This window comes from Neolamprologus brichardi, chromosome 1, assembly GCF_056152115.1.
Source record: "Neolamprologus brichardi isolate AB-2024 chromosome 1, ASM5615211v1, whole genome shotgun sequence".
Classification (NCBI taxonomy): domain Eukaryota; kingdom Metazoa; phylum Chordata; class Actinopteri; order Cichliformes; family Cichlidae; genus Neolamprologus; species Neolamprologus brichardi.
Window position 1 is genome coordinate 37287987 of NC_142104.1, and position 27361 is coordinate 37315347.

A 27361-nucleotide genomic window follows, 5' to 3' on the forward strand; every position below is an offset into this window, starting at 1 on the left:
AGGGGAAAGAATCAAGAGGAGAGTTCAAATTATTTGAATCTTATTTGAAGGTCACTCTTTAGTAGAATTTTATTAGTTTAGAAAGTCTTGACGTTGGTGAGAATCCCCAGAAACTTCTTAGTGCAATATAAATCAATGTGTAGGGATGGAACTCACAAATCACGGCGGTTCTCATGATATCATGTGTCACTATATAAATGCATTGGTGTATCATGGATTGTCTATGTTCAAATGCAAATTTTCATTATTGCCTAAATTTATTGCTTAGGTGATATGTCTTGATTTGCATCTAAAACTAGGTCACCAGCAGAAAGCATGTCAAAACTATTGCTGCTGTGTATCCCACTCTGCGTTTGCTCAGTTCTTTTCAAAATGAGGCAGAGCTGAATGTAACCTTGCACACAGTGTGTTGCGTCTGTGGACTTGCATAGTTCTCCCTTCAGTGCTCTCCACATTCACTTTGAATCTAACAGAACCAGGTCTACAGTGTTAAATATTTCATCATACCTTTCCATGTAACTGTTTTGTAGCGGGAGCAGCCAAGAAAACTAAAGAAAAAGAAGCAGGAGTAACTGCAAGGAGAAATCTAACTGACATACATTTAAATCTTTCTGAGACTGCGGAAGTGTGTTTATTTCTTAGTTTGCATACACTACTATGTATTCCACAACGCAAGGCAAGGCAAACATGCTACTATTTACATCAAGCAATATACTGAGAAAGACTCTGGGAGCAAGAGACTCATATTTATCTTTTCTTTGAATCTGACGAAATGAAGCAGCACTGGCCTTCTACTACATTCAGGATCGAAGACTTCTATAGTGGATAAGCTGAAAAGAACCTCACAAAAATATACAAGCAGATGATCTTGTAGAGGTGGAAATGAATAGCAGACAGTTGCACTGATCCTTGGTGTAATTTACGAATGCAAGGGTTGAGAAGAATGACACTGAAAGCTCCTTCTGTCTGCACTATGGAGCAGGAGCCATTACTGGCTATAGTGCTGTCAGCCGTTTGGCATCAGCTCCTTTGAGAATGAGGCTTTCAATCAATGTATGAAAAGCCAGTATCTCTGTGGAAAGAATGAGACAGAATAACTCATGGTGGGGGCAGTGGCAGCAGTTGAGTGAGTAGGTGTTCAAAAGCAATGCAGCTGTCTAGAAGAAATTGTCTTGTTTTTATCCATGCCATCAGCCACTGCATTGTTTCTGGTAATGGTGGTTTTTTTGGCTGCTGTCAGGCGTATTCACAAGCACAGCACATCTGACAGAAATTAGCATGTCTGGACTGTATTGTTAGGCTGGACTATATACGAGTATATGAGAGACAGTTATTTTCTAGAATTCCATCATTATATAAATGTTAAAAACCTGTTCAGTCAACATTAACTATACCAGGGATTTTACACATTTACATACAGTAACATTGGTTTTGATGCTTTAACAAAGCAGCATATTTATGAATGTTTCTATTGTTTCCCCTAATTTCCATTATTTCACACAAAAAATAAGATGTTGGTGATCCTCGAAAGTATAAAGTAACAGCAATAAATGAATGATTTTGATCCGGTACTAAGGTAAGCCAGAATCTATCTTAAAGTGTTGTAATATACCGAGCCGAGATGGGCAGTAACGCGTTGTAATCCGATTACTTTTTTCAAGTAACGAGTAAAGTAAGGGATTACTATTGCAAAAACGGTAATTAGATTACTGTTACTTTCCCGCAGGAACGCTGTGTGACTGCGTTACTAAAACCGTGATTTTTTGCAAGAATGTCTCATGACAGTGACGTAAGCGAGTGCTACGTTGGTGACAACAGCTGTGTGCAGATCAACAATGGACAATATATCGAGTGCGGGAGAGAGTATGAGCGTGCAGCGTTTAAAGCGTGGAAGTACTGACCTTACTTTGAGTTTGATTCCATAAAAAGTGACAAAAACATTAGTGTCCGTTGTGCGTGGGAAGAAAACTTCTTTTTACAGCGAAAAAAAACCCCTAAACTTCCAAACAAGCACCGAGTAGCTACGACGTAATGAGAAACTCACAGAGAAACTCGTGGATTCTTCAACTGACCGCCGCGGCACACCTGCACCAGGGTAAACCTCCGCCTACCCCACTCCTGCTTTACAGGTGAAAATAGAGCAACAGGACCGCTAGTCTTTGACTTTATTTATTTTCTGCTGTGTTTTACTTGCATCTATTTGAAAGACTGAGTGTAAACACACAAAAAATATTTTATTTTATGTGCTGGAATGTGCAGAAAATAGGTTTAAATATTAAACAAATTTCTTCCAGTCAGAGAATGTTGCATATAATTAATTTTTGCTTGATGCATAAAGTTAAAAGATTAAAACTAATAAAACAAGTTTTAAAAAGAGACTTTTCCATTTGATTACATTTTGTATGATGGATTATGCAGAAAAAGTAGAATTGGGCTGAAAGATCTATCGCTTTATCACCTATTCAGGTTGTAAATCGTGTTTTTAAAAAGTAACTAAGTAACTAAGTAATTAATTACTTTTGAAAATAAGTAATCAGTAAAGTAACTGGATTACTTTTTGGGGGAAGTAATCAGTAATTAGTTACTGATTACTTTTTTCAAGTAACTTGACCAACACTGATACCGAGTTGTATATAATGACATAATCTGAACTATAGTGAGCAACATGTAAACCTAACATGAATGTAGTTTTGTTGGCAACACATAACAACTCAAGATGCAGACATTTATGGGGGGAAAAAATTGGTCCTGGTTTGTTAGCTGCCAATGGAACCCATGTTAGCTTGGTCCCCTCACAACATGAATGTTCCTGGTTTGAATCTGGTGGTTGGATCAGGCCTTTCCAAGTGGATGGTGCATATTTTCCCTGTTTTTCCTATGAGTACTTTGACTTCCTCTCACTGTCCAGAGAAATCCATGTTAATCAAATCAGTGATTCTAAGTTGGCCACACATGTGAGGTGAGCGTATAGCTTGAACGATTAATAAGAGTAGAAAAGTACCATATGAATGCAATTCACTGTGGAACGCTGTCATACTCATTGACAGCAGTTATGCTGTTTATCTGTTGAGTCCTATTCGATTTACCATCCATGTATCTGGGACCTAGTTTCATAAATTGTATGTTTGTATGCAATTGTATAAACATATTGGTGTAATTTAAAGATAGCTTGGAAAACCTGAAATTGATTATTATTACAATAACAACTGTGGTCTTCTGATCTTTGTCAATCACCACTTTGTCCAGTTGGCATGCTAGCAGCTGCTTGTATGTCTAAAACGTGAAGTTACACAGGACCTTAGGCCTTTTGTTCTCAACCATCTTTGGTAGCGTCTCGTATCAGGACTTCTAATCCATATGTGGCACTATCACTTCATCCTTCTTTATGCACACGCTCCCAACTTGCATCTTACATCCTGCTGCTAAATGCTGGACAGTCTTTGGGGCATCTTTGCACAGTCTTCTTTGGTCCTGTCAGTTGTGATATTGTTATTGTCCTGCTATTCTGACTCCTGGCAATTCCACCCCTTCAGTCTGGATTGCCTTCCCTCTCTTTGCAACCATTCTGCCACACTTTTCCAGTCCGAATGACATCCTTATGTCCTCACTGTAAATGCTTGTGAGTTAATATCTCACTCACTCCTGGAGTGAGGTCATCTATATGCAGGCGGCTGATGCTCACTCCATTGCTGAATCTATATCCATAGCCACTCTTAATGATGAACTGACTCTGGGCATCCTGGCCTATGCAGAACAACAGTGGGGATATCGCCTTGGCATGTTCTGCACTTGATGGTGACTTTGTGATTATCTTTGTGTTGGCCTCCAGTGTTGTTTTCCATACTTCAATTGAGTTGATTTAGTGACTGACACACTATTAGGCTTGTACAGTGCCAAGCACTCTAGCATGCATGTGATGGGGTATTAGGTTGTATGTTTTCTTATTGTCAATTCCAGGAGTTCTTAAATTGCTCTGCCTGGTCTTAGAGTCCTGGTATACTGCTATATTAACAAGGAGCTGGTGCTTTAGTCCTCTGGTGTTATTTGCAATGCATATAACACATGTATTGACTCATGCCTACTGCTGTTTGGTTTCCAGCTTGTAGAGAGGCAATTAATTGGTAATTCAATGGTGTTGTACCCTTTTGGATATGCTTCATGAATTGTTCTGCCCTATATTAGCCGGTGTGGATGAGACTCATTTGTGCTGCAAGGTGATCAAGTCCTGTTAGGGACTTCTGCTAGTAGGTGTGGAGACTGGCAGTTACTTTGTTAATCTGATATTTGTAACTTATAATTGAAAACAGAGCTGAGACAAGAGACTGATGTTTCATATACCTAAGCTTTGGATTTTCTGATGCAATCAGTACCTGTATTTTACTGCAGATATTATGGGGTTTTAGTGACCACATTTTATACTTAAATATAAAAAAAAGGCATTCTGGGGTTTAGCAGGTGCGCTGCTGTATTTTAATTGCTGCACATCATTAGGACATTTTTCTCTGACACATCCATTTTTGCTTCCGTGATCTGTCCTCGTGTCTGATGTGTAATTCACTCACTCAACAGACATGAGGAAAAGTTTGTCAGGCTGTTATTTGCAATGTGGGAGTTTTGAATAGATTATTTTATGGAAACAGGTGCCAACTTCTGTAGGTGAGCAGAACTGTTCTCCTCACTTCCACTAGCCATTCAGAGCACAAAGTACCCATCTCCAGCCAGCAGCACTTCCTCTGTATTCCTGAATAAGAACAGATCTTATTCAATAATACTGTATGACTAAAACTGAAAAGTTCTAGATTGGACTATTCAGACATGCAACACTACACAGAAGTTGCAGTGTTGCTGCAAGGAAACTTCAGACAGTCAGTGAAAAAGATTAAACTAACAGGCGCGTCTTTAAAGACAGAGAATGCTCTCAGTATTACTGTTAGGTAGGAAAACAACTACGCAAAGGTTTGCATGCCTCAGGCACTCAAGCATTCATTTTATTTTTGCAGATGTACAATGCAGAGCGTTTTTCAATGACTTTTTTTCTTAGCTCTTACTGCTCTTCTGTTGTTCGTCTGACAACTCACTCAAGGTAAATAATGATGCAGCTGATTTTTTCTGACAGGGTTCTGTGTCTCAGCCCTGTATTTGCTTGGTTTATGTTTATTACTGCAAGACTGAGAGCCTGGGGTGCTCTGTCAGTGGCATTTTACTTGGTGAGTTCATTATATACACACTCATTTCAAAACCTCATCTCTACCTTTCATTTCCATGTAAGTGATTAATACACATTCTCCTCAAACTCTCCTTTGCCATACAACTGAATGAACTTTGTGCAAAGCTGTACTTTAAAATGAAAAACCCACCATTATGTATGTTTATAATATCTTTTATATAGTCTGCATTCTAACAACACAAACCATCTTTGCTGACTCATTCAACAGCACAGTGAATAATCATTATAATATCTGTGAAGTGGCAAAATGAGAGCATAAAGCATGTTGCACATCAGTAGAGATTTGTCTCTTTCTCCTCATTCATATGACATTGTTTTCCCACAGCAGCTTGGAGAGCCTTCCTTCTCAGCTTAAAGTAAATTGCTCGGCTCAGTGTTAACAAGCAGCAGTGACACTGTGATCGTCTGCAGTGCATAGTGCAGTAAAGGCACCTCAATTGAGATCCACGTGTCACAGTTCCATATATCCACAGCTGTAATCAACTGTAGTCATGCTCAGTCACTCTGCTTTCAAAAGAAAAAAAATGTTCTACTGTATATATTAAAATGATGTGAAACCGCTACAGTTTAGGATTAATAGAAAAAGGATGATTTATTTGATGAAATGCAGATGTGATGAAAAAACAGTCTACAAAAAACAGTTTATAGAAAATGAGAAAACTGTAATATAGAAGAATCATTTGAGAAACAAAGATCATATTTGTACAATTAGAGATTTAGAAATCATGTGTTTAAACTCATGTTGTTTTATTACAACTTATTTATCTGCTAGCATTATTTTTTATTTTTTTAGGGCTGTCAGCGTTAATGCAATTAAAATCTTTATTGCAATCAACCCATCTGGAGAGCAGAATGGACAAACTTTGGATAAACTGCCCGAAATGCGTTGACAGAGACATTCCAGGGATTTTGAGTCATTCTGCGTTCCAGATGGGTTGGTTGCATTTAAAATTTTAATTGTGTTAATCGCAATGACAGCAGCCCTAATTTTTTGTATTTATTTATTTATATATGTTTGTTTGATTTATTTGTTTGTTTTTTTCCAGTCCAATAGGTATACCTATATCTATACCTATATAAGTACAGGGTGGGCCATTTATATGGATACACCGTAATAAAATGGGAATGGTTGGTGATATTAAAGTCCTGTTTGTGGCACATTAGTATATGTGAGGGGGCAAACTCCTCAAGATGGGTGGTGACCATGGTGGCCATTTAGAAGTCGGCCATCTTGGATACAACTTTTGTTTTTTCAATATGAAGAGGGCCATGTGACACATCAAACTTATTGGTAATGTCACAAGAAAAACAATGGTGTGCTTGGTTTGAGCGTAACCATGGTCACCACCCATCTTGAGGAGTTTGCCCCCTCACATATGCTAATGTGCCACAAACAGGACTTTAATATCACCAACCATTCCCATGTTATTACGGTGTATCCATATAAATTGCCCACCCTGTATATCTTTACAGTGCACCACTGCAAGACTGCACCAGCTGACAAGTTCCTGCAACCCTCTATTACTAATAGGGATGGTACCGGTTCTGACATAAACGGTAGTAACCAGACCGAAAAGCAGCGCACATTTCGGTGCTTTATTTCGGTGCTTTTTTTTCCTGAGCTGTGATACACTTTGAATTCTAGCCAATCATTTTACGTTTCTGAGGATAGTAGGCGAGTCCAGGTACGTACGTTCTTTTAGACCAGAGCGACAGATTAAAAATGCCCAAAGCGAAGCGGTCAAAAGTCTGGCTGTACTTCACAGCAAAATATGCAAACTCAGCAGCCTGCAACAAGAGCTTTAAGGTGATACTGTGATACTGTCAAAGGAGGTAACACCTCAAATCTGATGAAACACCTGGCGACGCATAGCGTTTTTTTAAAAGCCGAAAAATGTGCCGTATTTGATAGCTTGCTGCGAGACCTCACATCGAGCGCATCTACTGCGGGTGGGTTGCCTGTTATCTGACCCGGAGTTAGCAACATCCCCCAAAAACCCGAAGAGGAGAGTCCTGGCCCCTAGCCCTGCCAGTGTAGCAGAAATGATGAGGATGATGATGGCAGCAGCAGCCGTTCTTCTCTGCGTGAGTAGCTTCATGTTGTTCGTGTGTAATTTACGTTGAGTAGGCTAACCACGTTATTACATTAATGCATGTAAGGTGAACTAGCAAACACCATCATAGCTACATGCGGCTGTCTTCTTGTTTGATGGCAGATACTCCCTTCACCCTGGCCAAAAAGGCTAAAATGACCAAAGAAAAAGTGGAAAACAGCTAAACATGAGAGGTTTTTAGACAAAGTTTGTGTTTTTTCCATTGTTTAAGCACTGCTTCCAGCCAAGAGTGATACCATATATGCCCCATAGCTGCAGAAAAGGCTAACATTGTTACCTTTTTACAAAAAAACAGCTGAACATGAGAGGTTTTTGGACAAATTTTGTGTTCTCCATTCTTTAAGCACCGGTTTGAGCACCGTTTAAGCACCGGCACCGTTTCAAAAGTACCGGTTTGGCACCGGTATCGGATAAAACCTAAACGATACCCATCCCTAATTACTAATACTTCATACTCTGTTGTTTGTACTCATTTCATTAATTAGAATGTATTCTTTTGGCTTTTTTTAACACTACCATTAAAACAAAGGAATCAAGTAAGAACTGGCGAGGTAAATGGCTATAAGGTGGCTATGCACCTATCCAATCTTAAGTTGATGTCTAAACAGCATTTTTTCAAAATCTACTTCACCTGTACCAAGTGGAACATAAACATGTTTTCATCACTATTTTAATAGTTTATTGTTTTCACTGTATACTGTAAACTTGATAGTTCACGTAAAACAAACAGTTACCTTTTTACACAGCCAGTGGAGTCACAGAAACAAAAGCAAAAAGAAAAGGTTTAAAAATGTAAAAAATAAAATCCCCATGCACTCCATTACATTTCAGTTAATATCAACAAACTGGACCTAGACACTTCTATTACACAGCAATTCTGTTGTAATAGATACAGAATTGTTTCGCTGAAATATGCAAGGCCTTTCCAGATGTGCAAGCTGGCAATTCCACAGGCACTGATGCATCTTCATACAATCAGAGATGCAGGCTTTTGAAGAGTTGATAACACCCAGATGGCCCCTCTCATCTTTAGGCCAGAGGATGCAGCATCCAATTTTTCCAAAATGAATTTCAAATTCCATTTGTCTGACCACAGAACAATTTTACACTGAGTTCATTTTAAATGAGCTTTCGACCACAGAAGATGGCAACAATTTCTAGCTCATGTTCACCTAGTACTTCTTTACATGATAGAGCTTTAATTTATGGATGGTTGCATGGAAAGACATTCATTTCTGTAAGTGTTCCTGATCTGTCATCTTTATGACAGAATCATGGCTGTTTTTAATGCTATGTCAACTGCGGGCCAAAAATAATGGGCAACTTTTTGTGATTTTTGGCCTTGTCCTTTGCAAGCAGACATTTCTTCAAATTCTCCAGATATTCAAAGTTTTCACAAATTTACATTGAGGAATAATATTCTGAAATTGTTCCAGACTTCAGTTTTTGCAGATTGGTAAATTTCTGACCATCTTTACCTCTGAAAATCTCTATTTTTTTTTTTTTTTACCCAGTAATGCTACTGAGCTGGATCTCGTCCATGCATGCTTCAAGTGGGGGGCAGGGCTACCCACACCTACTATGAGATAGTTACATGGAGAAACCTTTTGAATACAAGTGCGCTCACACACGCAGGTGTACAAATGGGTATTCACAGACACACACTATCTTCCTTGGCTACTCACTTGAAGTATATCGTGCGTTGTTGGTCTTGTGTGCTCAGTAACATTCAATATTTATTATTTACTGTTACTTATACTTATCTAGGTTTAAATAAATAAATAATAAAGATCAATCAAGTGGACCAGCATAGCAAAGCTGTAATGATGCACTTGGAAAAATAAATCCGTTGGGCATTTCTCTATAAGCTAATATTTTCCAAAAATACATTTTCTGTGGTTTTGTATGTTCTGATTAATGAAATATCTCCAATTATAGTTAAAATAATCAAAATTACCAAAAAAAAACCCAATGGGTTGAACAAGCTCACGTCACATGCATATATATACACACACACACACACACACACACACAATGTATACTTTGGTAGATAATATATTAAAGTTCACCTCTTTGAATTAAGTGCAGCGTAGTTTCATTTTAATAGTTTCTATATAACACTACTTTTAACAGAAATGTCAGGAATTAAGGAAGAACCAGTAAAGTTTCCAGCTGCTATAAAAGTAGTGCCAGATGCAGTCCTTTTTGAAACGGAAATATGCAAATGGATGGTCGAGACATTCAGTAAACAAAAATTCAGAGTAAAACTTAAAGTAATATTTAATAATAACAAATTATATAAGTGAACACTCTCTGAGGGCTGCAGTGAACACACAGATTAACTCCAAGTTTTACATTGGCATCCATAATTAACCAAAATACACACTGATTATCTTCATGAAAATCACAATGAGCCAGATAATGAGCACTACAACAAATTCTTATTTAACCTCCCTGGCGTCCACATATGTGGGCATCACATTTTGGGATGTCTAGACGAAAATACTTAATTTTTCTCTACATGGGCCTGGTATCCACTTACGAGGACATTATACTGTCACTGTTCTATCAAAATTTAAAACCAACGTCCTCATATGTGGATCTCATTTGTCTCAGAAACAAAAATTAGGTAAAAAAAAATAAATAAATCTGGTAATTCTTTGAATTTACATTCATCAGGTCCCAATCAGCCCAAATAGCAAAGAAAATTTTAATTGTTGTTCAGCCGCTGGTTTCCTCTTTCTGGCACGAAGTGGGCGATAAACAAAGAAGAGAGACGGACTGGCGACAGAAAAGCCGATCAGCTGATCATTGATCAGTTTCATGATTGAAGTAGCAGCAGGAGACGGAGGGAGAGAGAAGAGGCAGTCGCTCCATATATGGTTGTTAAGCTTAAGCTTCAGAGATGAACTTACACACTTGCTTTACTTCTTTCTGGTATAACTTTCTCGGAGATGAAATGCCGGTTTGGTAGAGAGGCTCCAAATACTCAACCAGACCGCCAACAGGTCTCGCAGGCCACAGCTGCTCTATGTCGTGATGCACACTGCTCCAACGTGCTACGGTTATGAGCCAAGTTACACCATGTCGCAAGTTTTGTGAGGTGCTTTTTTGATATTTAACGGATCAATTACATTTTTTATTTCTCTCCGATATCCGATCCAGTAATTTAGGTCAGTATCGGTCCATCTCTAGTTTGTAGAATAGAGCAGTGGTTCCCAAACTTTTTTTGCTATGCCCACCTTTGTTTTACAAGAAAAAAATTGCCCCCCTTTGCTGTTTATTTCACACCTCAAACATTTAGTGAACAATTAAGCAAATTACGTCCGCACCTACACGGGTATTTTTGAAAATGCAGCTGTTTCATCCACACGTAAACGGCGTTTCGAATCACCGAGAACGGAGATTTTTTTAAAACTCCTTTTATGCATTTAGGTTTAGACGAGGAATACAGAGTTCGTCAGGCAATGTTAAAGGTATGTGCCTTTTTTCACGTCACGCTGTGCGCCACATTATTGTGTACATTAGATGAATTGCAGAATGGCAGAGTCAGATTAACAGTATTTTGTCTCTATCTTCAGGTTTTACACGCTTACATATAAACACGCAGTCACTGTCCCTCCATTTACAAAGGCAGAGGCGTCACGGTGTGATTATTTTACATGTAGTTGGTTTTTTTTTCCTGTGTAATAATATTCAACATTGCTATCAATACATTTTTCAAAAAATGCCTCTCTGTGCAAAATGGGTTCAAAAACATAAACAGCTGTGGGATACTGTTAGTCCGTGATTTGGACAGGAGGAACAAATCGTGGCAGGATCAGCCTGATATTATTTGTATCCCACTGTAACTTTACTGTATAAAGAGCTAACATCTCCAAAATGTCAGAAGTAGTTAGTCATTACAAGAAGTGTTTGTGAACTAAAAATCAAGAATATGGGATACTGTTTGTCCGTGATATGAAGAGCCCAGCGCTGCTTCCGACAGGGAAAACTAATTCTGAAAGGGAGACCTACCTCGGCACTTGTGCAGGTGAAGCCAAAGGGAAGATTTGCTTCACCATATTTTCTAGTCTTTGGCTTAGAATGAAGTTGGTTTGGAAACATATTCAGTGATGCTTCATCTGCTGCTTTGTGTTTGTGTGGGCGCCCCTGCTCTGTTAACCTTTAAAATATAGATTTAAATTAGTGGACAAAAAAGGAGGATTACTATCACAGCCTTTACTGACAAGTGTTATTTCTCTCAATCTCTTCCAAGGACAACGGAAATGTGTGACACAAAAATAGGGACTTTCCTTGTCTGTCTACCTTTCAACAGCAAACTATGACCCTCCTTCCTCTCCTCACCAAAACGGCTCACTGCATGTGGAGCAGCAATCTAAAAGAGAGCCAAGCTGTCAGAGTCCTAATCATTGTGGAGAGGCCTTTGGCTCTGTATGCACAGAAGACGCCAGCCCCAATTAGACAGGTGTACACTGTCTGCCAGTGCATGAAGGAAGAGCGGACAGGGCCTGTCTTCTGTATAAACAATGGCCATGCGCCACTGCTGCTGGATCAATGCGCCTCCAGTACCCAGTGGACTGGACTTAGAGGCAGCAGCACTGGCTGAGATGGACAGATGAGATGTTGACAGAGAAGGAAATGAGCAATCATCCAGGAAATGAGAAGCAGTTACTGTCGATTACAAACTTGTCAAAGCTGCTCAGCTGATGTTTTCTGAGTAAGATTTTGATAAAAGACAAAGAGAAGGCTATATATTCGTCAACTATAAAAATAACAAGGAGAGATCGGACGTCCTCTGTAGCTAAAAAGAGTACAATTTTTAACAAATTTGACAAAACTGTCCTTTAACAAATAAAGAGACAAAGAAATCCCTGAGATCAGACAAAATATGCATCAGCATATAAGTCATTTGCAGAGGTGGGAAGTAACGAAGTATAAATACTATACCGTGCTTAAGTAGAATTTTTAGGTATGTGTACTTTACCTGAGTAGCTATTTTTCTGACAACCTTTTCCTTTAAATTTGTACATTTTTAAAACAAGTATATAAATAGTTGTATTTAGTATTTCACATCACTGCAGGCCTTGAAACATCAAACCAGTTTAAGTCGAAACAGTAAATGGTAAATGGCCTGCATTCGTATAGCGCTTTTCTAGTCCTTAAGGACCCCAAAGCGCTTTACACTACATTCAGTTATTCACCCATTCACACACTGGCGATGGCAAGCTACATTGTAGCCACAGCTGCCCTGGGGCGCACTGACAGAGGCGAGGCTGCCAGACACTGGCGCCACCGGGCCCTCTGACCACCACCAGTAGGCAAACATGGGGTTAGTATCTTGCCCAAGGATATTTGGCATGCAGCCAGGAGGCAGCCTGGGATCGAACCACCGACCTTCTGATTAGTGGTTGACCTGCTCTGCCACCTGAGCTACAGCCACCCGCAACACATGAAAGGCGAATAATCACCAGGGCATCTCATAAAAAGAGATAAAAGAAGCAAAACCATGCGCCATAGTCAGGGGTTAAAATGGGCTGTTGTTTTTTCTTTTGTTTGGCCCAACACCAAAACAACTGCAGCTACTTGGTACAGGCATACTAGCTAGCCCTACAAAAGTGGAAACATAAAGGCAAACATAAAGGGAGTAATGTTTTTTAACTGTCTGGTCAATTCAAATGCAACATTTCTATCACCTTGACAGCCATCAGCAAACACAAACTATCTATGTGTAGTTTGTTGCACAGTGTGTCTGCTAGCTAAAAGTACAGCTGCTCTTGGACGAAAAGAATGAGAACTAACTTCACTCAGAGATGGAGAAAGATAAGAAAGACAAGACATGAGAGGAAGAAGAGACGTAATATTTAAATTTAAACATCAAGTTTCACTGGGAAAGTTCACTCTGCCAAATAAGATCTGAACCACTGCAGTGCAGTACTCCCAACACTCTAACCAAGAAACTAAATTTTATGATCCACTGAACCAAAGGCAGCAGTTAAACCTAAAAGCACAATAATAACATTCACCTGAGTCGGTTGCTAAAAACACATCATTAAAAACTCTTATAAAAGGGCAGATTCAGTACTGTGTAAAGCTTTAAGACCAGACTGAAAACCCTCTAAAATACCACGTTCCTCTAAAAAGGACATTAAATGCTTGTGAACTACCTTTTTAAGAGTTTTTGAGATAAAAGGCAGTTTGGAAATATGCCTGTAATTTGCAATAATATCAGGATCGAGAGCAGGTTTCTTGAGTAGAGGCTGAATTACTGCACATTTACAACAGCTCCAACACCAGAGGACAAATGACTTTTTACAATGGAAAGTAAAAATGGTGCTATGGTGAGTAAAAGCCTCTTTGAAAAATCATGGAGGAAGAGCATCATATAGGGAACCTGAGGGCCTCAGGTGAGAAACCAACTCCTGCAGGCTGAGCAAAGAAACTGTCATAACTGGTAGCAGAGCAACGGACACGAATAGAAGGGTCAAGAGCAGAATGGGAAATCTGCGCTTTCACACATGATACTTTTATATTTTTCACAAATTTCCTGAGAGGACTCGACACCAACAGCGCATGAAGGACCATCTCAGTAGTTTTTAATAAAGCATGAGGCTTACATCAATTTGCCTGAATAATAGCAGCAAAGTGTTTTCTCTTAGCATCAAATCTGAATTTAAGAATTACTGGAATTACTGCAGTTCTGATTAAAAACGACAGAGAACTGTCCAGCAGTGGAAGGGTTAAAACATGACAGCACCCAACAACTGCAGCAGGACAAGGGCAGCACTCCTGAAGGTTGAAGTCCCCAGAAATAAGGACATGATCGTGTTCTGGCATAATTTCAGCCAACAGATCAGAAAAGTTAGTTAAGAAGTCCTTATTGTGTTTGGGGGGTGTGTAAACCACAACACAGAGCGCTGTGTGAGAGCGACTCAGCTCAAACACACGCAGTTCAAAGCTACTAGGTGATGTTGATAGGCCTCTGCCCCATATTTGAGCAGAGTTTAAAAAGCAGCAAGCATCCACTACAAGTTCTGTGAATGCGCTGGACTCACCAGCACTTAACCATGTCTCAGCTATACAGAGGAAATTTAGTCCTTGGGTGATAAATAAAAGTTGTATTACTCAACAAACTAGTGTTCACAAATCCAATCAGCACATTTGTGGCTGACTGTGAGACCCCACACAGCAGCTGCAGGTTAACCCCACACTGACAAAGAGGAGTGAAGATCCTACACGGCGGGAACATCTGATCCAAGCCAACAACAGGCACCAGCCAGGTGTCAATGGGATCCACCGGCACAGATCCGTGTTCATTCCAAGGAGTCGGGGAAGGGCACACCAAGTACGCCTTAAGCTTCACAAGCAGACCACTGCGCTTGCACCAGCTTCTGAAGCGCTTTTGCCGTGAGACTGAGGCCAGGGTGCCAGGAGTGGAGACAACGCCTTATGTCCAGCATAGTTGCATTAGTAAGTTCACTGGCAAAGAGTGGAAGCGCCATCTCAACCAACTATTGAGCAAAAATTAATTGAATTGAACTGAAGACATACACAGGTCAGTTTGCTCTACTATGAATAATTTAAAATAAAGAAGCGTGTCAACGGTGCAAAGTAGCTGTCGTGCCATTGGCCAGAGTAAGGTTACATTGAGTGTAACAGAGATGAATTTGAAGTTAAGCTGATGATGCTCAGGTTCATTTATTGAATTTCACCTTCACACTAACATTATACTGTCTAGTATAAAGACAGGATAAAGAGCACAGTTTCAGTGTAGAGGATGAAACTCAGGAAAACTTATAAAATATCTGCTTACATCGTGTTAAATTCAGTTGTGCAAATCCACCCCAGAGCAGCATTAGCCCAGATCAGCTGATCCTCACTGAGCCACTACAACCGATTCCCCCACGTGCTGAATCCCACTTTAACCCCTTCCCTACTAATTTTCCTGTTTAGAGGCAAAGTCCCCTCTATGATGTAGGAACAGGAAGAAGATATTTCTTTTCCTTCGTTTTCCCTGCTCATGTTCTACTTAACTGATTCAAGCTGAGTGTATTTATTAGATTTAAAATTTAAACTAGAGTAAAGTTTGTATTTCCATCTACTAATATTATTTTATTATTATATTAATATAGCACAAGGTCCAGTTAGCTTTACTCAAAAATAGCCTTTAGAAACATCGTCTAAAGAGCTACTTTTTACTTTCTTACTTGCAATACATTTCAGAGCCTGTACTTTTTCATTTTTTTTTTTAACATTTATTTATTGGTTTTAACGGTTTTACATGGTGCACCGTGAACATTAAAAAAATATAATAATAATAATAATTTAAAAAATAATATTTTTTTTTTTTACTTTTTCACTTTTACTTGAGTAAAGAAGTTGAATATGTACTTCAACTTTTACTAGAGTATCTTTAATACTAATATCTGCACTTGTACTTAAATAAAGAATGTATATAGACTTTGTGGACTGGTGCCAGCTGAGCTACCTCCAGATCAACGCCAGTAAAACCAAGGAGCTGGTGGTAGACTTCCGCAGGCACAAGCATTCTCCACTGCAACCACTGAACATCCAAGGTATGGACATTGAGGCTGTGGACAGCTACAGGTACCTTGGTGTTCATCTGAACAATAAACTGGACTGGACTCATAATTCAGACGCCCTCTACAGGAAAGGGCAGAGCAGGCTGTACCTGCTGCGGAGACTCTGGTCGTTTGGAGTGGAGGGCCCACTCCTGAAGACCTTCTATGACTCTGTGGTGGCCTCAGCCATCTTTTATGGTGTGGTCTGCTGGGGCGGCAGCATCTCTGCTGGGGACAGGAAGAGACTGAACAGGCTGATCCGAAAGGCCAGCTCTGTTCTAGGATGCCCTCTGGACCCAGTGGAGGTGGTGAGTGACAGGAGAATGGTGGCTAAGCTGTCGTCCCTGTTAGACAACATCTCCCACCCCATGCATGAGACTCTGACAGCACTGAGCAGCTCCTTCAGTGGCTGCAGCACCCACGATGTGGGACGGAGAGATTTCGCAGGTCTTTCCTCCCCACTGCTGTCAGACTCCACAATAAAGACTTTAACTGATCAAACACATCCACAAATGTGCAATAACACTAATGTGCAATAATCTTTTCTGGCATCGTTGTATTTTTACTCAGTTGTATACAGCATTTGTATTCTATTTTTTTCTTATTCTATATTTTATTCTATTTTATTCTACTGTATATAGTATTTTATTTATTGTATTCTGTACAGTTGTGTACTGTATTTATTGTTATTGTATTCTAATTTTTGCTTCATAACTTTTGCGCTGTCCACTTCCTGCTGTGACAAAACAAATTTCCCACATGTGGGACTAATAAAGGTTATCTTATCTTATATACTTTTGCCACCTCTGGTCTTTTGCTGCACAGCGTCAGACCTGTCAGGCTACAGGCCCTCCACCTTTGAGTGAAGCCGTTCCTCCTAAGCTGGGCTTATACTCATCTCAAAGCAATGAATGTATTTAGGCTCAGCTGTGACTCTGATTCTGCACAAGACTGGTGTCCTTCATGGTGTCTGATATTCATGGACTCCTGCCTGTGCATCTCCAGCTACTTACCTAAAGAACTCACCCATCTTGCTCTGTGGAACTCCAGATCATAGGCTAAACATCTTTAGCCTTCTAGCATGCAGCTTCTCCCATACAGCCAGCCTCTGACAGGAACTCTTCTCTCTGCCCAATCTAAACCACAGTTCTCTGGTACCCTCAGCTCCAGTCAGCCCTGCGACTAACATCCCTTAGAAACACACTCTTCGGATTTCAAGGAATGTTTCAGTCAAATATTCAGTTATTTGCCTCTGCCTGTACTCCTGCCTGTACTCCTGCCTCTACTAATTCTCCCTCTCCCCTTTTACAGACTCCCTGAAAGCCACATAAAGGTATATATGCCACACCTTAATTCAGTTTTGTTTTTTCATCACTGTTGAAGCTTGTAAATAACCCACTTTCTTGCACAACTCGTTGTTTTGTCTGCTCCTTAGGTCTAACCACTTCCACAAGCCATCACAAAACCGAGGATACAATACAATACAACTTTATTTGTATAGCACATTTAAAAGACCAGTGGTACACCAAAGTGCTTTACAATAAAAACAGGAAAATTAAGACAATAAATAAAAGACTATTAACAAAGTACCACATATGTCATCAGGTTAAGGGCACTAATTATACAACAATAAAAGGGAATATAAGAACAAAGTTACTAAGAACAGATATAGCTAAAAGATAGTTAGTAATAGTTAATAAAGTACATAAATAAGAAATTGAACCAAATATAAAACAGGGACTAACTAGATGGAAAAGCTATGTTGAATAAATGAGTTTTTAAACGGGATTTAAAAGATAAAATCCCGAAGAGAAGAAAAGGGATTTGGGTAAAATTTAAATATGGCTACACGTTAATGCCACTGGTGCAGGGTTAACTGCTTACCTAATTGGATTTAGACACAAAAACATCTGCTGAGTTTAGACAGGATAGTCACAAAGAACTAAAGCATCCATGATGAGGGAAAAGTTTAGAAGAATGAAAATATTGGTTCTCATGGTGAGGTATGATGAAAGCATTGCATGTTGTTTTTCTCTGTGTGTTTTTTGTGTTTGAGTTGTGAACCTCTTAGTGGAAACCACAACCATTTGCTGATCACATTCATTTATTTATGACCATAGCGCACCATCTTTTAACGGCTTGGGCAGGATTATGCAACACGTCGAAATTCTTTTATCATCACGTTTTTAAACATGAACCAGCAGAGTGCAGTGATCCACAGTCACCAGACTTCAATTTGGGAAATCAAAAAGGTGCTGCCTGCAAACCGACAATAACTGTTTGATGCTAACATGTCAACAAGGAGCAGAATTTCTGCTCTATGTTCATGCCCATTGTTGAGTGTATAAACTCAGTGACAAGGCGTCACTAAGCAAGTAGAGCGAATAGTTTAAAATAAAGTAAATAATTTGTCCATCATTGGTGAAAACCTTTGGAAGATCAAACACAGGGGAGAAGCCAAAAGTAGCTTTTACCTAAAATAAATGGTGCAAGATCCAAAATAGATTGCTTGAGGCATAGCAGCAAACCAAATATGACTGACACTGACTATTGATTTGCAAGAAATACCCCAAGGTGCTCTTGGATTGATGTTAAGTGACAGCTATCAATTAGGCCATGCTAAGGATTAATGTACCAGTTTGAAATTCAGACAGTTAGGGTGGACTTAATTGTGTCTGTGTGCAAAACTGGATTCGGAGAATTCTTTATTGTCAGATTTAAAGTCAAAAGAGACACTCGCAGCTCAATGTGTGACTCTTCACGTCATAGAATGTTCTGTAAAGCTAATACACCACATGAAGCAGCATTCAGGGATGTCAGCATGTGGGATGTGATGGTGACATATAAAGCAGATGCGATTCAAAATGCATCATCTGCCATTTGCATCATCTTTAATTTAACTCAGAGACTCTGTCATGGGAAATAGCAAACTGGAGAGGACACAAAGATATTGTAAAGCAGATGAATGCAGCCTTAGGAAACCAGCTTTGATTGACAGAGATGAGGGTAAATACTTCACAAGAGCACTGTTCACTTCACAGCGACTGCTATCCAAAGAGAGAAGAGGAGATGGAGAAAAGGGAAAATGAGAGTGCTCCACCTCTCCACCCCCTCAGCTCCTCTCTGAAGGTGTCAGCAGTTGTATGTAAAGAACCAAAGCCCCTATTTCCTGTGAGAGGGAGCAGCAGTGCATTTTGATAAATCTCATTTCCAAGTGAGTGCTTTAAAGAGGAAAAGGCTGGCAGACAATTAGAAGGAGATTGTAGTCTCAACACCCTGAATAGCTCTTGATGAGTGCAACGGGTGAGTTTGGATAGGTTAATCAGTCGTAATTGTTACGCAGGTGTTGAACAAGTAACCCTTACGTCCTCCACCTTAAATTATATGATCATCACATTCACAAAAGTGTGTCTTTTAATTAAACACAGTGTCCTTCCTCGCTGTCTTTTCTTTATTCAAAAGCGTGAAGCAGTGCTGATTGCATCAGATCAGTGACACCAAGAACAAATTGCTTTTCTGCTGTGGCAGGGATGATGAAGGGGGTGGGGAAAGGGTGTGTATGTGTGTGTGTGAGAGGGAGAGAGATACAGATAGAGAAGGAAGAAAGGGCCTCTTATCACTTCTGAAAATAGTTCCTATAAACATTTGAAGGAGTTATATGAATTAAATGAGGACAGGTTCTGAAAGGAAGAAACCGTTTTATTCTGCAAAGGTTTTAGTCAGCCATGTATGAATGTTACGAATGACACTTGTGACCAAAGCTTGGTGCTGTCACCTGATAATTCAAAAATAGAAACTTCTATCTTCTAAGAGTAGCGTGGTAGGAGCTAAAATGAGGTTTCACTGAGGATTCAAAATCAAGGCAAAAGGGTGACATCACAGTGACTGTGGATGGCTGCTCCTCAGGAAGTATAGCTGCTCATCTACTGATTGGACTGTTGCTGGTTTCTCCAGTCTGCATCGTATCCTTGGGCACAATATTAACCCCAAGTCGCTCTCCGGTGAATTCATGAGAATACGAATGTGTGAATGTTAGATAGGAAGCAAGGAGTTTTAAGTGCTCTTGTCTGTCTTTTATATAAAATCCCTGGAAAAGGTATTAAGAAAAGCTTGACAATGACACAGTGAAAAAGTGTAACTTAAAACACTAATCACTAATCACACAGAACCTTACTTTGTGCACTGGTGCACTGTCATGCTGCAACAGAAAAGGGCCGTTCCCAAACTGTCCCCACAAAGTTGGGAGCATTAAATTGTCCATTGCTGAAGCATTAAGAGTTCCTTTGACTGGCACTCAGCGGCTGAAAAACAACCTCACACCATATTCCCTCCTCCACCAAACTTTACACTTGTACAATGCAGTAAGACCAGTACCATTCTCCTGGCAACCACCAAAACCAGACTCATCAATCGGATTGCCAAACAGAGAAGCATAATTCATCACTCAATAGGACACATCTCTACTGCTGTAGAGGCCACGGCAGTGTGCTTTACACTTCTGCATCCGACAGTTAGATATTATATGTTTTTTATGTGTTTTTTATGTATTAGTGTGTAGGTACAATCCTCTTCCATACATTGAAGATGTAAGAACCCAAAATATACTAATTCATCTCTGAGAGAAAATATAACATAACTTTTGGGGTGTGGTAACACATGACTTCCAGTGTTAAATCATGAATATATTTGTGCTGTTTAAAAATTGGATCACTTCCATTGGCCAAGGGCACTATGCAGCCCATTCCTTTAGACCATAGGTGTCAAACTCTGGCCCGCGGGCCAAGTTTGGCCCGCAGCCTAATTACATTTGGCCCGCAAAGCCATACCAAATTACTATTAGAGCTGGCCTACTGGTATTATACAGCTAATATATATATTGTTTAGTATTAAGCTTTGCTTGTTCCATATTCAGTTTTTCAGCAAAACGTGTTTGAGTCCATAAGAAAAGATTCATTCTTATATCTGGAGGAATAAATATATTTCAATAAATATTAACGTTAGACGACTTTGTTCCAGTTTTGAATTTTGGCCCACTGTGTATTTGAGTTGGACACCCCTGCTTTAGACCCTGAAAGCTGTGATGTATATGTGTTTGGTGCACTGTGTTGTTGTTGTTGGCCTATAATAACGTCCCTTTAGCCCAGTCAGCCTTGCAGCAGCCATTAGTGTCAGGCAGCTCTCCCAGCAGAGTGCTGACAATGATGACAGGCAGTGGCAATGCAAGCAGGCCCTGGGGGTAGGACTGAGGGCATCACTTGCTCTGGGTCAGCCAGGGCCAACATATTTATCTGGGTAGTAATCTGAAGGAAAAAGGACAGACTGTCTGACCCCAAAACCTCTGAGACATCATCAAAACAGGTTCTATTTCAGGTCTACAACTACTTGCAGTTATATTTCCATTATTGTGCTTAAACTGCACAGAATGCTACATGAAAAGAGACAGTATAACAGAATAACAGAGCAGCAATCAGCGGTGAGTGTAGGAACAATGGCAAAACATTAAGTAGAAGCAGGACTGATCGCTCAGGTCTAAGCTTCAGGATAAAACTGCCCAAAGCTGAAAATGCAACATCTCAATACTGGTTCTGTCTGCACAGAGATTTACTTTGTCATGGAGCTACTTCTTCTCTCTGACACATAGTACATCTGCACTGTTGACATGTGCTGCAGTGTTAATTGTGTAGAGGTTGAGCTGTTTCACATTGTAATTTTCCCTTAGTATAGATCTGTTAACAAGTGCCCCAGTTCTGCAAAGTATCGTCTTCCTCTATGTTCTGTATCATTACCAAGTGAAAAACCAACCCAACATCCTTTTAAATTTTAACAAAATATGTTGACTAATTGAGATGCTGTGGGTACAACGTGTAGCTGCACTTTATGTTTAAATTCAAGATCTCAAACCTATTTTGCAAGTCATGCCATAATTTTTTGCCAAAAAAAAAACACAGGACTTAAGTCAACTTAGGTCATATTAAAAATAACTTGATGATCACTATGACAACCAAGCAATCTATTACTGGTAAAGGCTATGAGACTCTTGTATATTATAACAAATAAATTGCTTCAGATTAAGTGGTTTATGCCAAATCTGTATTTCAAGGACAAAACGAGGAAAGTGAATGACATATTGGTGCGTGCAGAATAAACTGATGCTGAAAAGGATTGGTCATGGAGTCTGTTAGTAGTTTCTGGGTTGCACCTTGTTATATTTCACATTTTGATTAACTATGTTTTTTTATTCTTTATTGGTTGTTCCTATTTGTACTGAATTACTTAAAATTGGAATAATTATCATTAGTTATAGTAAAGTTATAGTTATCACTTTATAATGAGCATTGTTCACAAGTAGTAAACGGAGTTAAGCTTGAATTAATAATCATCTACTGTTAACTAACAATGACTAACAATCCCAGTCATTGTAAAGTTGTGGTTCAAACTGTTCAAATTCACTTGTTCACACTCGAATCATAAAACGCTGTGTTCACAAAAGAGGATGCTTGAGACAGGGTCAGATGGTGGGAGATGATCAGCTGTGGTGAACCGTCCCAGCTGGACGAAAAGGAAGAAGAAGAAGAAAATATAAAACGTCGTGTGTGCAGATGTCAACAGAATATAACTGTCAGCTTATTTTTGGCTCAGAGTTTGATTGCATTTTGGTTTAGTATATAAAAAAGGAACAATACAGAGCGAATAAAATTGGGATTTTGTTGAGTCATTCTGTACATCACAGTGAACATCGTGTCTGCCTTTATGCCTGTTGACACTGTTTTGTAGTTGTAAATGCAGAGTAATTTGAAACACTTGTGCTGTATTAACAATGGAGACACGAGCAACCCTAACAAGTTAACAGCCTAAAAATTGATTTCCAGACCGTAGAGACATAAATAGAAACAGATAGCTGTCTGTGTACCTAAAAAAGACACAAACAAATGTATGTTATGCTTTGGTCGTACTGATGTTGAAGTATTTTGGATTCGTAATAACAGGAATGTAACACACACCACTGATTTTGTTTTGTAAACAGAACTTGGTGCTAACACAGTCCTGCAAAGAAAATGCCTGCCTTCCAGAAAAATGAAAGGTCAAGGTCAACTACAAGCATGATCCCTGAAGCCAACAGTGAACCAAAAAAGACCGACTTTATAACCTCTGCTATTCTGCTTTCCAAAAGCACTAGGTTTATTTCATGCAAGGCTTATTTTATGCCATTAAAGCTTGCTGAGATCACACGGTTTTGTGCATCAGTGACAGTGAAGAGCTTTGAATAGTAAGAAGTGGCAGCCAAACAAAGTGTCTGCAGGGTCCTGGCACTTCTGATTATAGGCTAATCAGAAGCCAGGGTCAAGGATAGCAATTACTAACATAAAGTATCACCTCCCTTGGGTGACAAAAATGGACAGTACTATACAAGCACAAAACATGAAATGTTACATGTTTGGATATTATGTATATTACAAAAGCAGGCCGATCAATTGGTTAAAAAATGTTAATACCGAAACACACAAGTGCCACATCTCCTTGAATCTTAAGCTTTACAACTTTTTTAAGACCACTAGCAGCTAGATTGTTACAAATTATGCATTAAACTAAGCATTCTTCAAACCTACTGGGATATCAAACAGCATCTCTACTTTTTTATCTTTTTTGTCACAAGCTACCTCAGGACGCAAGATTGAGCACTACACCAAAAAAGCAAATTTAAGCTTGACCATTACCAAATACTGCATTCTATATATGAAAGGCTAAAAAACAGAATTTTGAAAAAGCTGTTTACAAATTAAAAGCCCCCAAATCCCTACTCGTTGTTTCTAATTTAGACACAAAAGCAACCAAGGTCAGGTGAAGTATATTTGCATGAGACAATTTGTGTTATACTAAATTTTTACACACTCAGAATAAAACTTTGTTTTTATCCAGGTTTTCACTGTTCACTTCCACAGCTTTTGATCACCTGAAAACTAGTCAACATGACTGCCAGCAATGTCATTCAATAAAGAGATTTTTGGTTAGTCAGTATCAGATATATGAGCATAATTATCAGCTAGATTATTTTTCAAGAACGTTTATGGGGTGGCTGTAGCTCAGGTGGCAGAGCAGGTCAGCCACTAATCAGAAGGTCAGTGGTTCGATCCCAGGCTGCCTCCTGGCTGCATGCCAAATATCGTTGGGCAAGATACTAACCCCATGTTTGCCTACTGGTGGTGGTCAGAGGGCCCGGTGGCGCCAGTGTCTGGCAGCCTCGCCTCTGTCAGTGCGCCCCAGGGCCACTGTGGCTACAATGTAGCTGCCATCACCAGTGTGTGAATGACTGAATGTAGTGTGAAGCGCTTTGGGGTCCTTAGGGACTAGAAAAGCGCTATACCAATGGCCATTTACCATTTAAACATAATAATGGTTCCTTTGGGGACTCTTTAGCCCCAGAACAAGTTCCTTGGATGACGAGTTCTGGGGACAAATTAGATGCATATGTCATTCAACCTATTCAATCCAGGTCTGGATCCTGGGTCAGACCAGTCAGTCATGCCAACAACAGACCATACATTATTTATTCCATGAAACTCCGTTGCTTGGGTACACTCCAATAACTTTACACAAATAATTTACTGTCTTTTGTTATGAGATTCGAACCTATTAAAACTTCAATACTCTTGGCTCGGGTTAGAAAGTTTTTCAAATACCAAACTAATTCTAACAGCTTCAAACTGTTTAGATAAAGTCTTCTCTAATGGACAAACTTAGGAGAAGGTGGACCTGAATTTTCTTTGCCTACTTCTTTTTGACCTCAGTCAAAAATGTCAGACAATCAAAACATTAAAATCACTGATGACTTAGATCAGTAATCTTGTTGCACATCCTCCACAGTAGCATTCGCAATCATCAGCGACATCTTACAGCCCCAGAACAAAAACTCCTCAGGAATAGCACCTCAGTAGGTCCCATGTTCATGACGTATTGTAGGGGGAAAAGCAATAACACAAAATGAAAGAAAACAAAAATCTGTAACATAAGTCTCTTTTCCTTCATGTCAGCCCAAAAGTGTATACAGCACTACAGAAGTTATTAATCTTCTATCTTGAAGTAACTCTACAAAAAATACGAATTTTATGAGTTTTGACATTTGACATTGACAGAGAAAAATATGTATTTGAGCCTTTAATCAGTGTGAAAGTATCCACCAACATTTTCTGAAACATATTCATATTTTCAGCAACTTAGTAGCTTACCTTTTTACCCTTAGAGCTGTGAATTTTTAGTGTACACTAGCAGTGCAGTACAGTCAAAAACACACTTGGTCTATATTTCATTTTGCTGTGGAAACACAAACATACTAAGACTAATTATGTAGTGTGAAATTAGTACGCAGCTCTGCTAATGGAAGTGTGTATGGTGACAGTAGCAGCAGTCTAACAGGGAACAGTTTAACTTTGTGACATCAAATTCCTAGAGGCAACTCAAACCAAATGGCACACTGAGCAGTTCATTCTAGCTATGTCATGATGAATCCTCTACTCTACTTAAGTTACACTTCTAACATGTCACAATATAGATCTAAAAACAGGCATCTGACTCCGATCATCCGAAAAATGTGGATTCTGCCGGTGTTGGCTGCACCTACACAGACATGTCTAATTAAAAGATGAGTGACAAAGCAGGGGCTTCTCCTCAGATAACTTCTTTACTTCATAGAGTTCTTGTCATCTGTCAAAGAGGCATGTATGATATCTATGATATAATAACAGTTTTAATGCTAGGCAGTGTTGATAAGTCAATTCTTAGGTATCGGGCTAGGGATTCAGAAAATATTAGGCGAAATGTCGCCTAGCCTCTATCCGGGGAGACTCTAACACCATCCGTGCTTTGTTGCCCTCTGTGTTTTGTTGGGAAATATGAAACATGTAGGAAAGCTGTAAAGCCATTCCTCTGTTATGATAAGAGCACTGAGAAAGATGCGATCTTTTATGTTGTTTATTAATGTATACATTTTATTTTTAATGTATTTGTTGTAATTAGTTAGTAATGTTGAGGATGGAAAATTGCATTTTTATCCGCCCGCTTGCCTCTGGACTTATAAATGAATCATATACTAAGTTGTAACGGTTATTAAAGTTTGCTTTCTGCTATGTAAAATGCGCCTTGATTGACAACTTTAATAGGCTTTTAAGATTTGTGCTGCTCGTGTTTTTTATCGGACTGCAATGTAAACAATCAAACCTGAAATTTAGAAACAACCTCTATACGCACTCGTGTCTTCCTCACAATAACCAGTGCGTTTTATTCGTAAGCCGCGTGAGCACATGGAGGAGCTGGAAAACGGTGGAAACGGAAAGCGTCCATTACGAAAATAAGACAAAATCCACCACCCGAGCATCTAATTCTGGAAAGCGAAGTCGAAGGCTGAAAAAGCATGTAAGCACTCGGGATAAACACGGGGACAGCTTTTTCGAAATAAATATAATTTGAACAGTTCTTACCTCTGGCGCCCGTGTCTTTCACCACCGTCACCAGAACAAGCAGGACAGGAAAATAATATCTCATCCCATTCATCATGTTTTCCCGTTTAGCGCTTCTTGAGCCTTGGAATCAGCACTTTCCCTCCGACGGACTGAAGCACCGAGAGCTCCGCCGAACAACGACTACACACACTGCGTGCTCCTTTGGGTGACTTCAGCCCGGTTTTGCTGTCTGAACGTACTCATTGAAGCAGACGACGGGCTGTTATTTTCGTTCCACCAACACGACTACAGACTACAGACTGTACTCTATGCGATGACTGGAGGCTGTAGGGAGCTGCTGTTGCCGTTGCAGCGCGCTGTGTTCTACTTGCTAGGAGACTCCTCTTCAGGGCAGCACTGCCGCCGAGCATTCAGCACTGTGAACAGCTCCTAGCGTCATCCAGTGGAACACAGGAAAACAGTTGGAGCTCAAAGTTTGGTCTAAAGACAGTGATTTTTTTAAAGGCTAAAAGTGAATTGTGAACGTTTGACGTCAGATCACTGATGAATATGCATACAATTTCTACATTTTCTATATTTTGATTTTAGTTTTGTTGCAATTAGTGAATTTATATGCTATCTGATCCTTTGTATTAAGTCCTGCATTTGGAACCCTAGTGTAGTAAAAAGGTAATATATTACATTCTAAATTGAAATAATGCCAAGAGAAACAATAATGATCAAAAGAAAGAAAATCATTGGGATTTGATAGCTTCTGTGAACATTATTTTTATCTTCTATTGATTCATTTTTTTCTAAACCCCTCAAGAAGCGTCTAAACTTTTGTGTGTTCAAAGAGATTCAAAGTGTGAGTACTGAGGTTAGCTAAATGTATCAGTGCAGACGTGTCACTATAGTCTGGGTGTTGGCTCTGTTTTCTAGTTTTTCTAGTTTCTGTTTTTGTTTTTTGTTTTTTCATTTTCTTTTAAAAAAAAATACACAAGC

General features: G+C 39.4%; 1 protein-coding gene across 1 annotated transcript in view; it reads right to left on the bottom strand.

Annotated features, from left to right (window-relative positions):
• Window positions 1-26753, bottom strand: part of sez6b (seizure related 6 homolog b) — a 209890-nt gene extending 183137 nt beyond the window's left edge. Inside the window, exon 1 of the mRNA XM_087841581.1 lies at window positions 26396-26753. Coding sequence (XP_087697707.1) covers window positions 26396-26471 — 76 coding nt within the window. The 5' untranslated portion in view covers window positions 26472-26753. The remainder of the gene's footprint in view (window positions 1-26395) is intronic.
• Window positions 26754-27361: the final 608 nt, after the last annotated feature.